This window comes from Motacilla alba, chromosome 2 (assembly GCF_015832195.1).
Source record: "Motacilla alba alba isolate MOTALB_02 chromosome 2, Motacilla_alba_V1.0_pri, whole genome shotgun sequence".
NCBI lineage: Eukaryota > Metazoa > Chordata > Aves > Passeriformes > Motacillidae > Motacilla > Motacilla alba.
In genome coordinates this window covers 101,355,456-101,370,695 of record NC_052017.1, presented here as the reverse complement: position 1 = coordinate 101,370,695, position 15,240 = coordinate 101,355,456, and the positions used below count along the sequence as shown (strand labels likewise).

General features: G+C 37.6%; 1 protein-coding gene across 11 annotated transcripts in view; it reads left to right on the top strand.

The window, feature by feature from the left end:
• Positions 1–15,240, top strand: part of PTPRM (protein tyrosine phosphatase receptor type M) — a 442,907-nt gene that overhangs the window by 168,580 nt on the left and 259,087 nt on the right. For all 11 annotated transcript variants that reach the window (XM_038129430.1, XM_038129425.1, XM_038129423.1 and 8 more), the window contains exon 7: positions 6,420–6,713. In XM_038129430.1, the coding sequence (XP_037985358.1) occupies positions 6,420–6,713 (294 nt within the window). The remainder of the gene's footprint in view (positions 1–6,419; positions 6,714–15,240) is intronic.

The following is a 15,240-nucleotide window of genomic DNA, read 5'->3' as shown; positions in this document are numbered from 1 at the left end:
TAAAACAGTGGTGCAATTACTCCCCCCTCTTTGTTACAAACAATGAATTTAATTCTCTTCTCATGTACACTTGTGTAACTAAACTGCCTTATGAGGAATTTCTTTGAAATTACATTGCTAGAATTACAGGAGAGTCAGTTCTTCACATTTGTCATGGTCTGTTTCATTTTGGTTACTGAACCTGTAACTCAAGTTGCAAAAAGTTCTGCTCTGGAATAGGGCTTTTTTCAAAACATACTTGCTTTTGAGTCAAGATGTTTGCACAGTAGAGTGGGTTAGAACGCTGGACAACATTCATTCCACTTCACTGTAGTAAAAGTTTCACTAAATAGGATCTTACTCTAAGTAGATTCCAATTATGTGTGTAAAGATCTTTAAACTTTGTAGTGCTGTTTGTGGCATGATGTTTTGTGGCACTGGAGACGAGGTACCAGAACTCATGAAAAGAGCAGAAGGGCTTCTAGTTTCAGGTGCTGCAAATCAAACCTACAGTCACAAATGAATAGATATGAGATCTTGAGAATGAAAGACATGTAAGAAACTGCCAGGTGTTCTTACTCTCTTCTTTTGTTAATCTTCTTTTTTCACCTGAGTGAGCATGTTACAGCAAGGTTTCAGTAGTATGGAGGGGGGGAATTGCAATTAAAGAGTTGTCTGTTCTGTTACTAAATAATAGTAAACATGAATATTGTCTAGTTAATGAGAAGAAGCTTGTCAGTGAACAATTCATCTGGCCTTAAAATGGAGCGGGGGGGAGAAGAAAGGGTTTTATTTGAAAATTTGGTTGTGGTAACTTACATGCGTTTTAGAGGATGGTGTAATGAAGTATTGATTGTTCTATTTAAATAAATCCTGAAGGGGAGGTTTTCAATTTACCTGAGTGTGTGTTCTGATAAGAAAGGCTGAAAAGACAAGTGCCTTGTCATTGTGTGCGCTCAAACTGCACAGTATCCTCATCTAAGTTTGTCAGAGAATTGGATTGAAATGTCACTTTATCTAATGGGAGGCATGAAATTGGCCTTGTCAGATAACCCACTTACTGTAAAAAACATCAGCTCGTATCTAATAGATGACATAAAAGTAATCAAACATTGAGCAAAAGGAAAATAGTCGGGTGGAATTGATTAAATGCGTTTGGTGAAGTAAATTAGAGTTCTGCTTACAGTCCCTAGGTTCAAGTTTTCTAATTGTGGGCAGATTCAACACAGATTAGATTTAGGAGAACAGAATGAGCCTGTCTAGCAGACATCAGATTATTACAGAGTTCAGACTGCTTATTGAGTTCAAACAAGGTAAACCTAGGTGTCAAATTGGTTAAAAGGAGTTTGGCTAGGTTTTTAAGCAAGGGCACAGAAAGGTAGCCATCTGTAATGCTGGCAGCTTAAATGTCTGCATTTTCCAAATGGGAAATTTTTTTAACACCAGGAACAGAACTAAAGCTCTTCAGGACATCTAGAGCAAAGAGTTTATTCTTGAGGGCAAAGCCATTTTGACATCAAGACATAGTAAGAAAATATCAACAATTACTTATCTGTGATATCAGTTGTTCTCATACATTAAATATACACAGATACTTGGCATCTGTTTTTGCTCTCTCCAGCTAACCTTTCATGCTGGATCCATCACTGTCTGTACCCCTTTTTTTTTAGCAGTGCTGGCATTAGGAGCTATTTTTATTGTTGCATAACAATTCCTATAATGAAGTCGTTTCTTATGCTCATTTTGTGGCAAACTGACTGGAGACTTGTATTTTTCAGTGTGGGTGTGTGTCTCAACCTGGAGGTGTTGAGAAAACCTCCAACTAGAAGAGCTGATACAGTCCATCTGTCTTAGTGGACTTGCTGTAGGAAAGTGCTGGAGGCTCTGGACTTTGAAGCAGTAATATTTTTTCAAGAGGGTACTGCTTTTGTCAAAAATGCAATTTTTCTCTTCCTGTGAAAATCTCTTTTCAAATACAGTTAGTTAACAACAAGACCCTGGGACTTCTTTGAGTTCATCTTTCAAATTCCCTAAAAATTTTAAATACAGTGTACAGAATTTAATTGCAAACAGGGATCTGAGCTCTGAGGCAGGCTGGATCCAGGCACAGGGATCAAGACCTATGAGCTTACCATTTGTGTGCTTTTAGTATGCCGTCCTCCATCTTGCTGAATCCTTGTACTTTAAAAGTGAAATGGTTATGGATTAACAATGTGGAGGAAAATGAAGAGTGCAAGAACAAGAAGCTGCATGCCCAAATGTTGCGTGCTGGGACTAAAAGGAAAGGCAAACTGGGAGGTGTTTTGAAATAAGAGGGAAGGCAGGTGAAAATGGGGACTACACAAGTACTAAAAGCTGTGGAGAAAGACATGGGGGTGCTGGTTGACAGCTGGCTGAACCTGAGCTGGCATGTGGACTGGTGGCACCAGAAGGCTGGTGGCACCCTGGCCTGGATGTGGCCAGCAGGAACACGGTAGTGATTGTCCCCCCTGTTCTTGGCACTGGTGAGGCCACACCTTGAGTGCTGTGTCCTGTTCTGGTCCCCTCACTACAGGAATGACACTGAGGTGCTGGAGTGAGTCCAGAGAAGGGCAAGGAGCTGTTGAAGAGTCTGAAGAGTGTGTCAGGAGCAGCTGAGGGGGCTGGAAGTGTTTAGCCTGGAGAAAAGGAGGCTCAGAGGGGACCTCCTTGCTCTCTACAGCTGCCTGACAGGAGATCATTGCCAGACTGGGGTCAGCTTCTTCTCCCAGGCAGCAGGGGACAGGACAAGAGCTCATAGACTCCAGATTTGCCAGGGAGATTTGGGTTGGACATCAGGAAGAATATTTTTCCTTGGTTGGAAGCATTGGAATGGGATGCCCTGGTAGATAGTGGGGTCCTCATCCCTGAAAACATTTACTTAGTGCCATGGTTTAGTTGGCATCTTGGTGTTTGGTCAAAGATTGAATTGCATTATCTTGGAGGTGATTTCCAACATGATGCTATGATTTTGTAGAGGGGAAGGTAAACATACCCACGTCCATGCATTTGCAGAAAGGGAGGAAGTAGATTTTGTCATTTTTCAAAATAGTGCTTCTAAACTGCAGAGAAGAAATGTCTATTTTTGTCTTCTTTAACTCACTTAAATCTTAGAGATTTATACTATCTCCAGCGGCATCTCAGTGTGGTGCCTTTCCCCTCCCAATTAAAATTTGAAAAGAACTGCAAAGTAAAATATGTTAAGATGTTGTAGAAGATGTTTGGAAAATCTGTGTAATTTAAGAACAAAGCAGTTTAAATGGAGTTGCAGTTTCAAGTGTGTTTTCAGTTAATAAAAAGTACATAAGAATAAATAGTTTACATTCATATATGGCTACATTTGTTTTTATTATCTGTGTAAGAGAAGGGCTGCTCCTTATCATTAAGTCTGTCTTTTTCTCATATTTAATATAAATGATCCATTTATGTAGAGTGAACTGAGAGCACCTGCTTAAAGCTTTCTGTCCCTTGAAGACCTCTGGCTTTGTAAGGTAGCCACTATTTCCTTTCCCTAAGGGATTGTGCCCATTGTCATTTGTTAGAGAATTGAAGAGGAGGTTTGAAGTCCATAAGGCATAAAATTTGAAATAAGGATCTACATACCTTTTTTTTTCAGTTGATATTCTGTTTTAAAAACGTATGTTTAAAAGGGCTTCACAGTACTGAATAAGTTTGTCTACTGGCTTCAGGAGAAGATCTGCAAGGAAGAGCTTCTCTTTAAGCTAAGTCATTGTACTAAATAGCTACTGCTACGAACTTCTTTCTGCTGTCAGGTTCTGCTGTCAAAATCCTTCCTTGAACATACACAGCCCTGAAATCTCAAGTCTATTGTACTGTTTCATAAATGTATTAATTTGCGTGTTATTTAATTGAGACTACCTCAGTGGCTGCCAGTAAAACTGCATTTAGTGAAGGCCAGTAGTGCTGCAATGTGGTACCTACCTAAGTGATTCAAACTCCTCAGCATCTTAAAAATATTAAATCGTTCTGTCAAAAGAAAAAATAAATTAATAACAGAGAAGAATACATTTCAGACTTCAGTCTTAAAATCAGTTCATTATATTTGGATATACAGTGTTTGTATTAGATGATCTGCTTAATTGACTCTCATGTTTTTAACCAGTCACTTAATATAAGCATCATATGTGTGTTGATTTTAGGTAGTCTCAATCTCTGGTAAGAAGATAACTTTCGGTCTTAAACCATGTTAATAGTATGAAATTGCAGTATATGCAGGCTTTGCTGAAATAATGTAACTTGAATTAACGTTTTCATTGTGGTCCCAGAGAATTGAAAAACATGCCCTGAGGTATAAAAAGACAATAAAATACTGTCTGTTTCAAGTACTTGTAATATTTGGAATGAATTGGTGTAACCACTAACCTTAGTGACCTAACTCCTGAGTTTGCATTTTGAATGGCACTTCAACAGCCTTTAGTAGCATTTGAAACTTGCAAGTAATTAACTGTTCTTTCAGCATGGCTAAGTAAATGCCTTAGGATGCTTTATAAAAGTTCCATTTCACGTCTTGGTTCACAAAACAGCCTAATGATTTAAATTGATGCTAAAGCATTTTGAGTCAAGTCAGAACTGTTTCCAGACATACTATCACTGTATGAAGCCATAGTTTATATACTTTAGGAAGAACGGTTTCAATAAAACTACAGTATGTTTCTAACTCAGCAATGACATCAGTCATTGCTATATATTGCTATTGACATAAAACAGTGCTTTCATTGCTGATTTGAAAGTCTAAACAATATTCTTTATATCTTGGAATCTGCCACAATATTTTTATAGCTATTTTTATGTCAATTTCAATTAATAATGCTTAATAGATATATTTGGAGATGTTCTGGTTTGTTGCCCTTTGTGTTGTGTTCTTCATGATAGTAATCACTTAGTTTTGTGAAAGTGAAAACACACAGTGATGACGCCTGTGTTTGCTGGTTTGTGGTGCTGTATTTCAGCAGTTGCTAATAGATTGCACAGATCGAAGCTTGCATACAAGTGTACCCTGCTAATTAGAGACACCATCTATCTGAGACACAGCTAATCTTCTGTGTACTTAGTGCTCTGAGTTACTCTCTGTAAATGAAAAAGGTAGAATACTGTAGGATAATTACACGTTTGTTAAAATAGCATTTTCTGCTATTTCTCAGGAAATGCTTCCCAGAGATGATTTCTCCCTTTTGCTTCATTCTGTTATGTTCTGTGCTTTAACTGTGACTTTGAAGAGCGTGACAAAATGATGAAATACATAAATTCAACTTCTTGTCTGTTTGACTACCTGTATCTCTACACAGAGGGAAATGGTTATTAGAAGAGGCTAAATCTGAATCTAAAGCTTAGGGAAGACATATGTCCTGTGTTCATTGCATATTCTGTGTAGCCTTAAGAAGGTGGCAGTGTTTGCTGATAGATATGTTAAGAATAGAATAGAATATTGGATCAAATAGTGCCTTATTACAGTGGCTTGATTTCATTCTACTTGAATATATTTAACTAACACAACAGGTAGGTGAATTTTTGGCAGATATGATGCATAAAATAGCAGAGTAATTTAACCAGTAGGGAAAAAAATATTTCTTATTTACCTTTAAAAAAGATGTCTGCAAATTATTTCTGCAGTCTAATTTAAAATAAGATGCCCATCATGTAGTAAATTAAAGTGGGTTTAAAACTTTGGTCAGTTTTGGAAATCTTCAGAATCCAAACTATCAGGATATCACAGGCATGCTTGTGCTGTGATACAGAGTACCATTTCTGTGTGGTAGTGAAAATAGCCATTACATGAAGTAGGAATCCTCTAGTAAAAACTCAAGAAATCCTCCAGCTTTCATATAGAAGAGCCTTGATTTTAACCAAAGTATAGAACTGAAAAATTATTGTACTTATTCTGCTTACACAGAAGTCTGAAAATACAAAGGCTGAGTAGTTAAGTACATGAAAAATAATTTAAAAATTCATTTTGTTTCTGTGCAGAAATTCCTCTTCTCATTATGTGTAAGGATAGGCTACAACATAAATGTTATCTTGAAAATATTAGTTTTGAGTAGGATTAATATTAATATCCAGAACAAACCGTATTTGTATGAGAAAACCTGAGATTATCTTTCTTTTTAAATTGGGAGTTGCCATGGAATGTCGAGTGAATAGAATTCCATTTGCACCTGATTTGAAGTTAGGAGGTTTAAACCAAAAGCTTCAGGTTAAAATCTCCAACTGCATAAGCAAAAGAATCTGAATATTGCAGTTTAATGAAAATAAGTCAGTCTGTAGTGGTGATTTCTTCATATCTGTGTTTTTATGCAGTCTTCAACTCTAACGTAGTACAAAACCCATTGCTTATTTGAATGTTTTAGAAGTAGAAAAAATGGAAGTGTAATCATAGCTTGTTATCATACCTTACTGTTTTTCAGAGCCACCAGTTCCCATTGCTCCACCTCAGCTGTCCTCAGTTGGTGCAACTTACCTCTGGATACAGCTGAATGCCAATTCCATCAATGGGGATGGACCCATTATCCAAAGAGAAGTTGAGTATCGAACTTCAAGTGGAAGCTGGTATGACATACAACCCGTGGACTCCACAAGCTATAAGATTGGGCACCTGGATCCTGATACAGAATATGAAATCAGTGTGTTACTTACAAGACCAGGTGAAGGAGGAACAGGATCTCCTGGCCCCGCTCTCAAAACAAGAACAAAATGTGCTGGTGAGTTCTGCAGGGTGATAGGAAAGTTGTAAGCATCTTTCTAGGGCTGAAGACATAATTCACTAGCAGTTTTTACTGTCTGTCTTAAACCAGCAGGTTGCAGGAATTAAGACTGAATGGTTTTAAATATAACATATTAGCATTTTCCAACTACAGTGACCTTGAAAGCAGCCTTCTGTGCCACTGTAGACTGTAGATGAAATAATGACTGTGCATGCTTTCTTTTTTTCAATGTCAGTTGTATCAAACTTGTAGATAAAGTGGAAAGAAATCCTGGGTAACAGCAAAAGCATTCACTGTTGAGTCTCAATTAGCAGATGAGGTTTAGCAAAGGACTGCTTTCTTGAGTGACTGAGAGCATGTCTCTTTACTAAATGAGAGAGTGCAATTTCTGGTGCATTGTAGCAATCTTGGCTCCTGTTTTGGATGTTACAATTAATAGAGCTGACCTCTGATTGTAATAGCATACAAAGTTCACCTATTATACAGAAGCACTTGTAGAATATTTTTCAGTAAGACTGGCAGTGATATTAGTTTGGGATTTAGCCACTCAGAAAATAATAGAGGTTACTGTGACCTGGATTTTCTTTGGTCAGTACTAATTTCCACCCAATATTTTGAATCATCTCTTTGCTGCTGTAAAGCTGGTGGAAGATAGGCAGGAGTGTAGGTAGAGAGAATGGGAGTACCAAGTGGTATTAGCTCACTGTTCCTAGTCTTTTAAGGAACTACTTAGTCTTACTTGCCTTTTTAACACAAAAAATTGTGTACTTCAGCAGAAATGATAAATGATATGTTTCCATTGCATATATTTTTTGTAAAGTCACTTGGCCACCTGTCAGTGAATAAATGTCATTGCGGTTGAATTGAGTTGGTGTGATGTCAAACACAAAATGAAATATAGTTGCTGTCAGAATCCCACTTTTATGTTCTGAAGATACAAACTTATACAAGTACTGATTCTTTGATGTTATTTTTCGTATTTTTTCTTCCTCTCATAACTGGAAAGAAATATTTAATGAAAAGTACCAGAAAGCAGTACAGCTAAATTATAATAATGGTTAAGAATTTTGTATTTTAAAGATTTTTCTCTACTAGGCTAAGATAACTTTAGCTTAGTTAAAAGTGGAGCATAAAAATGAAATATAGTTCTCTTCAGGAGGGTTTCTGGGTCACTGTGCCTTTCATAGTAATGTAAATGTCTGTCTAGACAAGGTAGATGCATATTTAATATACAAGTATTTCAGTTATTTTAAAATTAAACCATTTTTCTAATAGTTTTTTCATCTGCTTGTATGATCAGGCAATGCTGTACTTGGTGCTGTGTAAGTGAGCCTGTCTGTCCTGTAGGGTTGTATTGTGTTACCAACCTTGGATTAGTCACAAATGCAAAATGCAGTGCCAAACAGGCTGCTGTGAAGGAAATTTAACTCCACCTCAGCCAGTCTTAGTAGAGAGTGATATCCACAATTTTTGTTATATTTAAGAATATCATATGCTTTCTGTTTCCTCAGTGGTACATACTGTTGAGTATTAAAACAGGCATTCAGTTTCATAAACCAGTGTGTACTGGAAGTGTTTTATTACCTGGTAGTGTCTTGTAATACGTCAGCATTATTTGTGTTTTCATTAAGCTAAACAGTAACCTTCTTAAATTAAAAGCAGAAAGTTAAATGACTGAAAAATGTAAATTGAATGATGATATTAAATCTGTCTCTACAAATTGGCTTTTTTTTTTACAGCAGAAGACCTTGCTTTGAAGGTGCAGTGGTTATTGGTTAACTGTTAGCAAGTGACATGCTAATAACTGGCCCAAGGGTTTAAAAAGAGATGCTGATAAACTAATGACGGTATAATTAAGCTGGGTAGGAGTAAAATAATGCCAGTCTCCAAAGCATACCATAGAATTAATAAAACAGGAGTCTTTAAGAGAAGAATCATTGCACCTTTTTAATTACTGTGATAATTGCATGCTGCTTGCCTGTTCCCTAGGGGAAGATAGTGAACCACTTGGAGGCTTGAAGCAGTATGCTAGGCATTCAATAATCTTAATAGTTCTCCAAAGCATTTGAAATATGTTTTCATTTTAACAAAATGAGATTTCAGAGGCTTGTAATAGACAAGTCTTATCTGAAACTTTACTAAATAAAAGTGTCTATAATTAGAATCCAAAGAAAAAAAAATCTCTCCAGGCTTGGTTGCGTCACACTTACCGGAGCAGTTGCCACTTCAGAAACTGCTTTGTTTCCTTTTGGTGAAATATAGTGTCAGTGCTCTTTCAGTGTAATTCTCAGAAAGCCAAAGTATTGCATTGAGGTCTGGATTAGATTTAACCTAGAATGTCAACAGGTTTGAAGGAGTTTATTGGATTTTGGCCATGGTGAACCACATTTGAGTCAGACTCAGAAAGAAGGGGTTTTCTCATTTAAAGGTGTGCAGTGGAGGTCTTCCCAGATTGTCTGGAAATTAAACCACCTGTTCCTATGCTGAAAGCTCCCTCTCTCCACAACCATCTCATATGGTGTTGGAAACCTAGAATACAGAATGCCAGAGAAGGGGCATCCACAAATTCTCTGGGCATCCTGTTCCAACTGCCTCACCACCCTCACAGTAAATAATTTCTTCCTAATATCTGATCTAAACCTACTTGCAGTTTAAAGCTCTTCCCCTTGTCCTGTCACTGTTGTTTCTGATGAGACCCAGTCTGACCCAAAACCAGTGGAACTGTCCGTAGTAAAACTGAAGTAGAAATGTTGAAGGATTAGTGAGATAGACTGTGTTTTGTAGTTTCCTCTTACCCATATCGGTATTTCTGTGGGTAGATTTATTTCTTTCAGGGCTTTCCAGCATGCTTTGTCTTTGACTATCATTGCATGATACCAGATCTTGATCTGGTCTGTGTCTCTACATTCTGGTGGTGAAACAGTGCCCCAGTTAAAACACACCTGAATAATGTAGAACTGCTAAATGAGCTCCTGCAAATTTATTTTTTTTCTTTGCTATAGCCCCTCTATTAGGAGATGTTATTTCTAATTTATGTTGTTCCTGAAATCTGCTGGTGAGCAGATACGTCTTAAAGACAGCTACCTTAGGAAGAAAAGTTAAAATAAAATCCTCCCTCCTGCTAAGGGAGGGGATTTTTAAGGCCCCCTAGGGAAAGTTGTTTTATTTTTCTCATAATTTTTTTTTCACTGTGACATTTGGTATAATTTCTGAAAATTAGCATATTTTCTTTTACTGAGCCAGAAAACTCTATTGTAATTTAAGAAAATTTTAAAAACAAATAAAAGAATCTTCTGATGAATTATCTCCAAACTATGGAGTTTTTTTTAACAGTCAGCTTCTTTGTGCTAAGACACAATTACTGCCCTGGAGTATTTGCAAAAACAATCACTGTCAATTTAAGCAATAATTTTCATACAATGAAATAACAGGAATGTTTTAATTAACACAGTTGATTTTGCTGTCTCTTCTATCCCATCACCTGAGCTTGTCAGGAGGAAAGCTGTTACTCCCAGTACAACTGAGCTCTTGAAACACTGCTGCAGGTTTGTTGTCAAATGTTTGGTACTCCTAGAAGGCTTGTTACAATCTGGAAGAACAGAGCAGAGGAACCTTTAAATCCCCTCTCTTGAAAAAGAACAATCTTTGTTTTCCTCAGTTTGCTCATTGCTTTGCATCCAGGTGGTTAATCTTCCAAGGTGTCAAAATTATTTCACCTGTTCTGTGCTGCCCACTGGCATCCACTGGCATTATGAAAAAAAAATCTATATGTGTCAGAATACACTGATGGAATGAGTATTCTCTTCTCTCTGATCAATTCTGACCTCCATCAAGTTGCACAAGGCAGGAGTATCTCTGAGCAGATGGCACTGAACTGTCTTGAATCCTGCATTTAAATTCATTGTGCTCAGGTATGCTGGACAGTACTCAGCACCACCGCTTTGGTCCTGCCCCATGACATGGGAGCACTGTCCAGGTCCTACAGGATGGACAGTCTGTATCTTCTTGTGTGCAACATTCTGAATAATAATCAGTTTTGCAGTTGGTTTTCCCTGTTTTTCACCCTTCCACCTTCTTTTGTTATTAATTTTCTTGTTAGTCTTTCCCTTTGTCAGTGTCCATGCCTCAGCCTTTCTTGAAACTCAGTGGTGCTTACTGCTGATTTCCATGCCCTTCCCCATTCTAGATCACTATTAGGAAAGATGAGTTCCTTCCTAAGAACTTCTCTAGGCTGAAATGGCAGCTGCCTTTCTCTGTCCTTCAAGACTGCAATCTCTTGACCTTTTTGTCTCAAGAAAAGAGGAAGGATCTTACTGTCACTGGGAATTAAGTTACTCCTTCTCGCTGCTATACCATCGGGAGCTGCCTGTGAAGAGATTCAGGGTTTTTCAGGCATATAACGAAGTCTTAACATTACTTAGTTTTGTGATCATAGGAAAATGTCAACTTGAAGCCATACTGCAGGTTTTTTTCCACAGCTCTTTCTCTTAGCAATTTTCTTCAGAAGTTTTAAGCAAGGTTTTTTGCAGCTGTGTTGTATTAGAGCTTGACCTCAGGTCAGAGGCACCTGAACCCTGAGGAGTAGGGTGCAGATATTGCACCATTTTATTTTCCATGGAAAAATTCCATGATATTTCTAAAGTCTCCATTCCGAACCTAAAACAGTAATAAACTTCAGTACAAAGTTGCATTGATTTATCAGAACTAGAAGTCCACAGAGAACTTACTTTTTATTTGTGGTTTTATTATGAAAGTAAGATCCTCCTGTGTTGTGGTTTTGTTTTTTTTTTTCTAAAGCCTTTCTTATACACAAACTGTCTCATATGAGGTCTCTTTCTCCTAAGGGTAAAAGCTAGTTTTGGATTTTCTGCACTGTAGCAGGTGAATTGCAGCTTTCAGATGTGCAGGAAGTAAACGGAAAGATTTTAATAGAATTCCAAGAAAATCCTGCGCAGTGAGATATGTGTCCATATGTCCTTATGTCTGTATCACTGGTCACTTACTTCTGATAGGGAAACAAAACAGAAATGCATCTTCTTGGAAGGGGGCCTTCAGAAAATACAAATGGTTTTCAGCATTGACTAATGTATTAAAGCTCTTCTTTGGCAGCCACTTGTCCAGAAACAAGGTGCCCAGGATGCTACTTCTGAGATGACTTCTCTGATGCTGTGTTACAGAACAGCTTCCCCTTGTGTTACCAAGAATCTTAGGCTGGGAAAAGTCCAGATAATTCAAATTCCTCCCATACAAAAATATCTTTAAATCCAGTTCTCTTCCTCCTTGTCGTACAGTCTAGAATTTCTCCTAGGTGTCCTTTAAGTTCCTAGGGGAAAAAAAGAAGACCAGAAAAGCACCAAACAAAAAAACTACAGTCTGGATAGTCTCACCATAAACCCTGGGAATATGATGGAACAACCAATCTTGGAAACCATTTCCAAGAACACAAGGGACAAAAACATGATCAGGAGTAATCAGCATGGATTCATAGAGGGGAAGTCATACTTGATGAACCCAAGCTCCCTCTGGGGTGAAATGGTTTTGTAAGTGAGTAAAGAGCACTGGAGGTATGCAGAAGTTACCTGGACAAGATGTAGTAGTTGGCACTGGTAGAGCAAGGGTGGTGTACAGTGAGGGTCGGACTAGATTCCATGTTTCTATCAAAATCTTGGAAGAGAAGCTGTCACCGTGGTGTTTGTTACATTCTCCTAGACTGTGCTTTAATATGCAGATGATGATCTTTCACTGTATTCCTGTCCTCATCTGAAGCTGTATAAACAGTAAGGTGCAGTGTGATGGAAGGACTTTATCACAGACAAAAGTTTAACTTACACTGCATGGTTCTGGATGCTTCTCTACATTTGCAGTTGCCAGTGATAGCGAAAACAGAACCTTTTCTTTTAGGAAATAAATACCATGAGAGTATCTGCCCCTTCATCTCAAATGTGTCATTCCTTTGCCGGAGAAATCACATGTTGGTCCACCATTCAGTGAATTTTCAGCCCATGAACACAAAAACTTCTAATATTGGCAACCGAGAGAAGTGGTGTCAAAGTGGTGTTGTATAGAAATTACTAATACCTGCACTTTTTTGTCTCCATTGGTCCCTAAATATATAGTTTTTGGTTAGACAATGCATCCAAAGATCTCACTTGAGAAACAGAACATTTTCACTCCCCACTGCATGAAGGGGAGGGAAATAAAGAAGACAGGAAAACTGCTGCAAGTTTGTAGGTCTGTTGGCTCTTTCTGACACGTGCTGAAGTACAAAAGGAGTATAGACACAGTCTAGTGTTGGTAAGGACACAAAGCATGAAACCTGACTCTGAGATCAGTTTGTTTTGAGAAGTTGAACATTAGAATAAGGAGAGATATTTGGGATTCTTTCCTGACAGTTACAGCTGGGTTGATATATGGATGGAAACAGAGTGTATTTAAAAATAACTGCCATGTCTTTGGTTGTGTGAAAAGCAGTCATGTAAATGGTGACTTATTTCTTCACTTTAACAGATTCCCATTTCAAAACATTTGCAGAGGAAGAAATTAACCTGCTCCTTGAGACAAATGAACCTTCACTAACTTAGAGCAAACCTGAGGGGCAAAATTATTAATTTCACATGTGCCAGGTGGAGGCAATGTGAATAAAACATAATGACCCTTAAGGAAAAGCAGATAATATGATTTCTCCTGTGACATATCTTCATCTCCAGTCCTTTGTTGCAGTCTTTTATTAGTTACAAGGATAAGCTGAAGAACACTCAAACAATTGTTGTACCCAACTTCAACTCAGGAAGAACTGCTTGTTGCGGAGTAAGAAAAACTCAGCAAGCTGGTAATGTAATGGTTATAAATAAAACTGCCATGTGGGCACCTAATGGTGAAAATGATAAATAATAATACATGTAAATACTTGTAAAAAATACTGTTTTTGCAGGGCGTTCCTTAGTATTACTCTGTTCTGAACAAATTAAATACAAGCTGTTTCATGGATGCTTTGGATCTCTCTTCCCATAAGTATATTGTTACTGCAGATTTAAATGAATGCATTGGTACTCTCTTACTAAAAACAATTAAAAATAACAGGAAAGGGCATTCTCTGTTTTTTCAGTGAAGTTTCGTGGGTGCCTTGAAATTTATCCTTACCAACTTTATGCTGAGCATTTTTTCCCCTCTTTTGAGGCCTATTTTTACATCAGCTGTTCCAGTTCTCACATACAATTGCACCATACTGTCTTCTACTCATAGGCAAACTTCATTTTAATTATGTTAATAATTTGGCAAAAGCTTTGGCAAATGAAACAGGAAAGAATGGCTTTTCCTCCAACATGGTCTTATGCAAAACCAAAGCAAAATCTGTTATACGTTTGAAGTTACCAGTGTATATTTACTTCAGTTTGTGTCTAAAAGAATAACTCATTGTGTGTTTCAAAGAGTGTGTATGTGTATATACACACACTCATATATCCCCATCTCTTTTTCCTTCATAGATACATAATGAATGTATCAACCCTATGGCCAAAGAGAATTTAGGCCCTAAAGGGCTGGTTTCTTGCTTAAAAATATATATATATATATATTTGTGTGAACTTCTGAGCCAAGTCTAAAAGCTCCTTTTGTTTTAGGAGTCAGGGAAATAGGAAAATGTACCATAGACATCTATGATACTAAATATCACCACCTTGTGAAGGTAATGCCATTTTCCCTTATGACAGACCTGCATAGCAGGAGGGAGTACCCAATTAACAACAAAACTGTTGTCAAACGGAGTATTTGATGTTAGACTTCTGGTTGTTTGCCCTGAGCCTCCTGAACAGGGGCACTAGTTTGGATCTCTCATCTTCTGGAATTAATTTCTGGCAGTACGGTGTCAAATCAGTTTAAATTTTAAGCAAGTTATTTGGATGAAATTTGCCAGTGGTTTTAAAGGGTGTTGAAAGATGGAAATGGATGAACAGACAGGCATCCTCCTTGGTTTTAATATTTTAAGGCTCACACTCTTGTTTGATACTGTTAGACCATATGCTGTCTTGGCCAGCAGCTTTGGCCAGCTTTAAAAGCACATAACTGCACAATTCTATTGAAGTATCTATGAAGCATGAAAACATCCAGGAATGATGTAGGAACATGGAGATGCTTTAGTTTTTTAAACCTTTTAGTAGTTTGGGTTTTTTTCAAATTAAAAAAACAAACAAAATCATAGTTATCAAAGGTTTTTAAAAAGAATGGTATATTAATTTTACCTCACTTCAAAGGAAAATTAACAACTACACTACTCAGGTGCTTCCAGGTTTTTTCACTTCTTGGGAGGCACTTTGGGTTTGCAAACCTGTTTGTCTTGCAAACATATAGTTGTTTGCAGAATTCAGTCCAACCTCCTAAAAGTTCCCAGGAAAAAAAGCTGGTGCCGAGTTCTGGCTTTTCTAGTAATACCTTTTTGTATAAAGTCCAATTACAACTTTATAGCCTAGACTGTAGGCTATGTTTCAAGTTTGAGACCTGAAATCTGGGCAGATCCTGATGAAAAGAT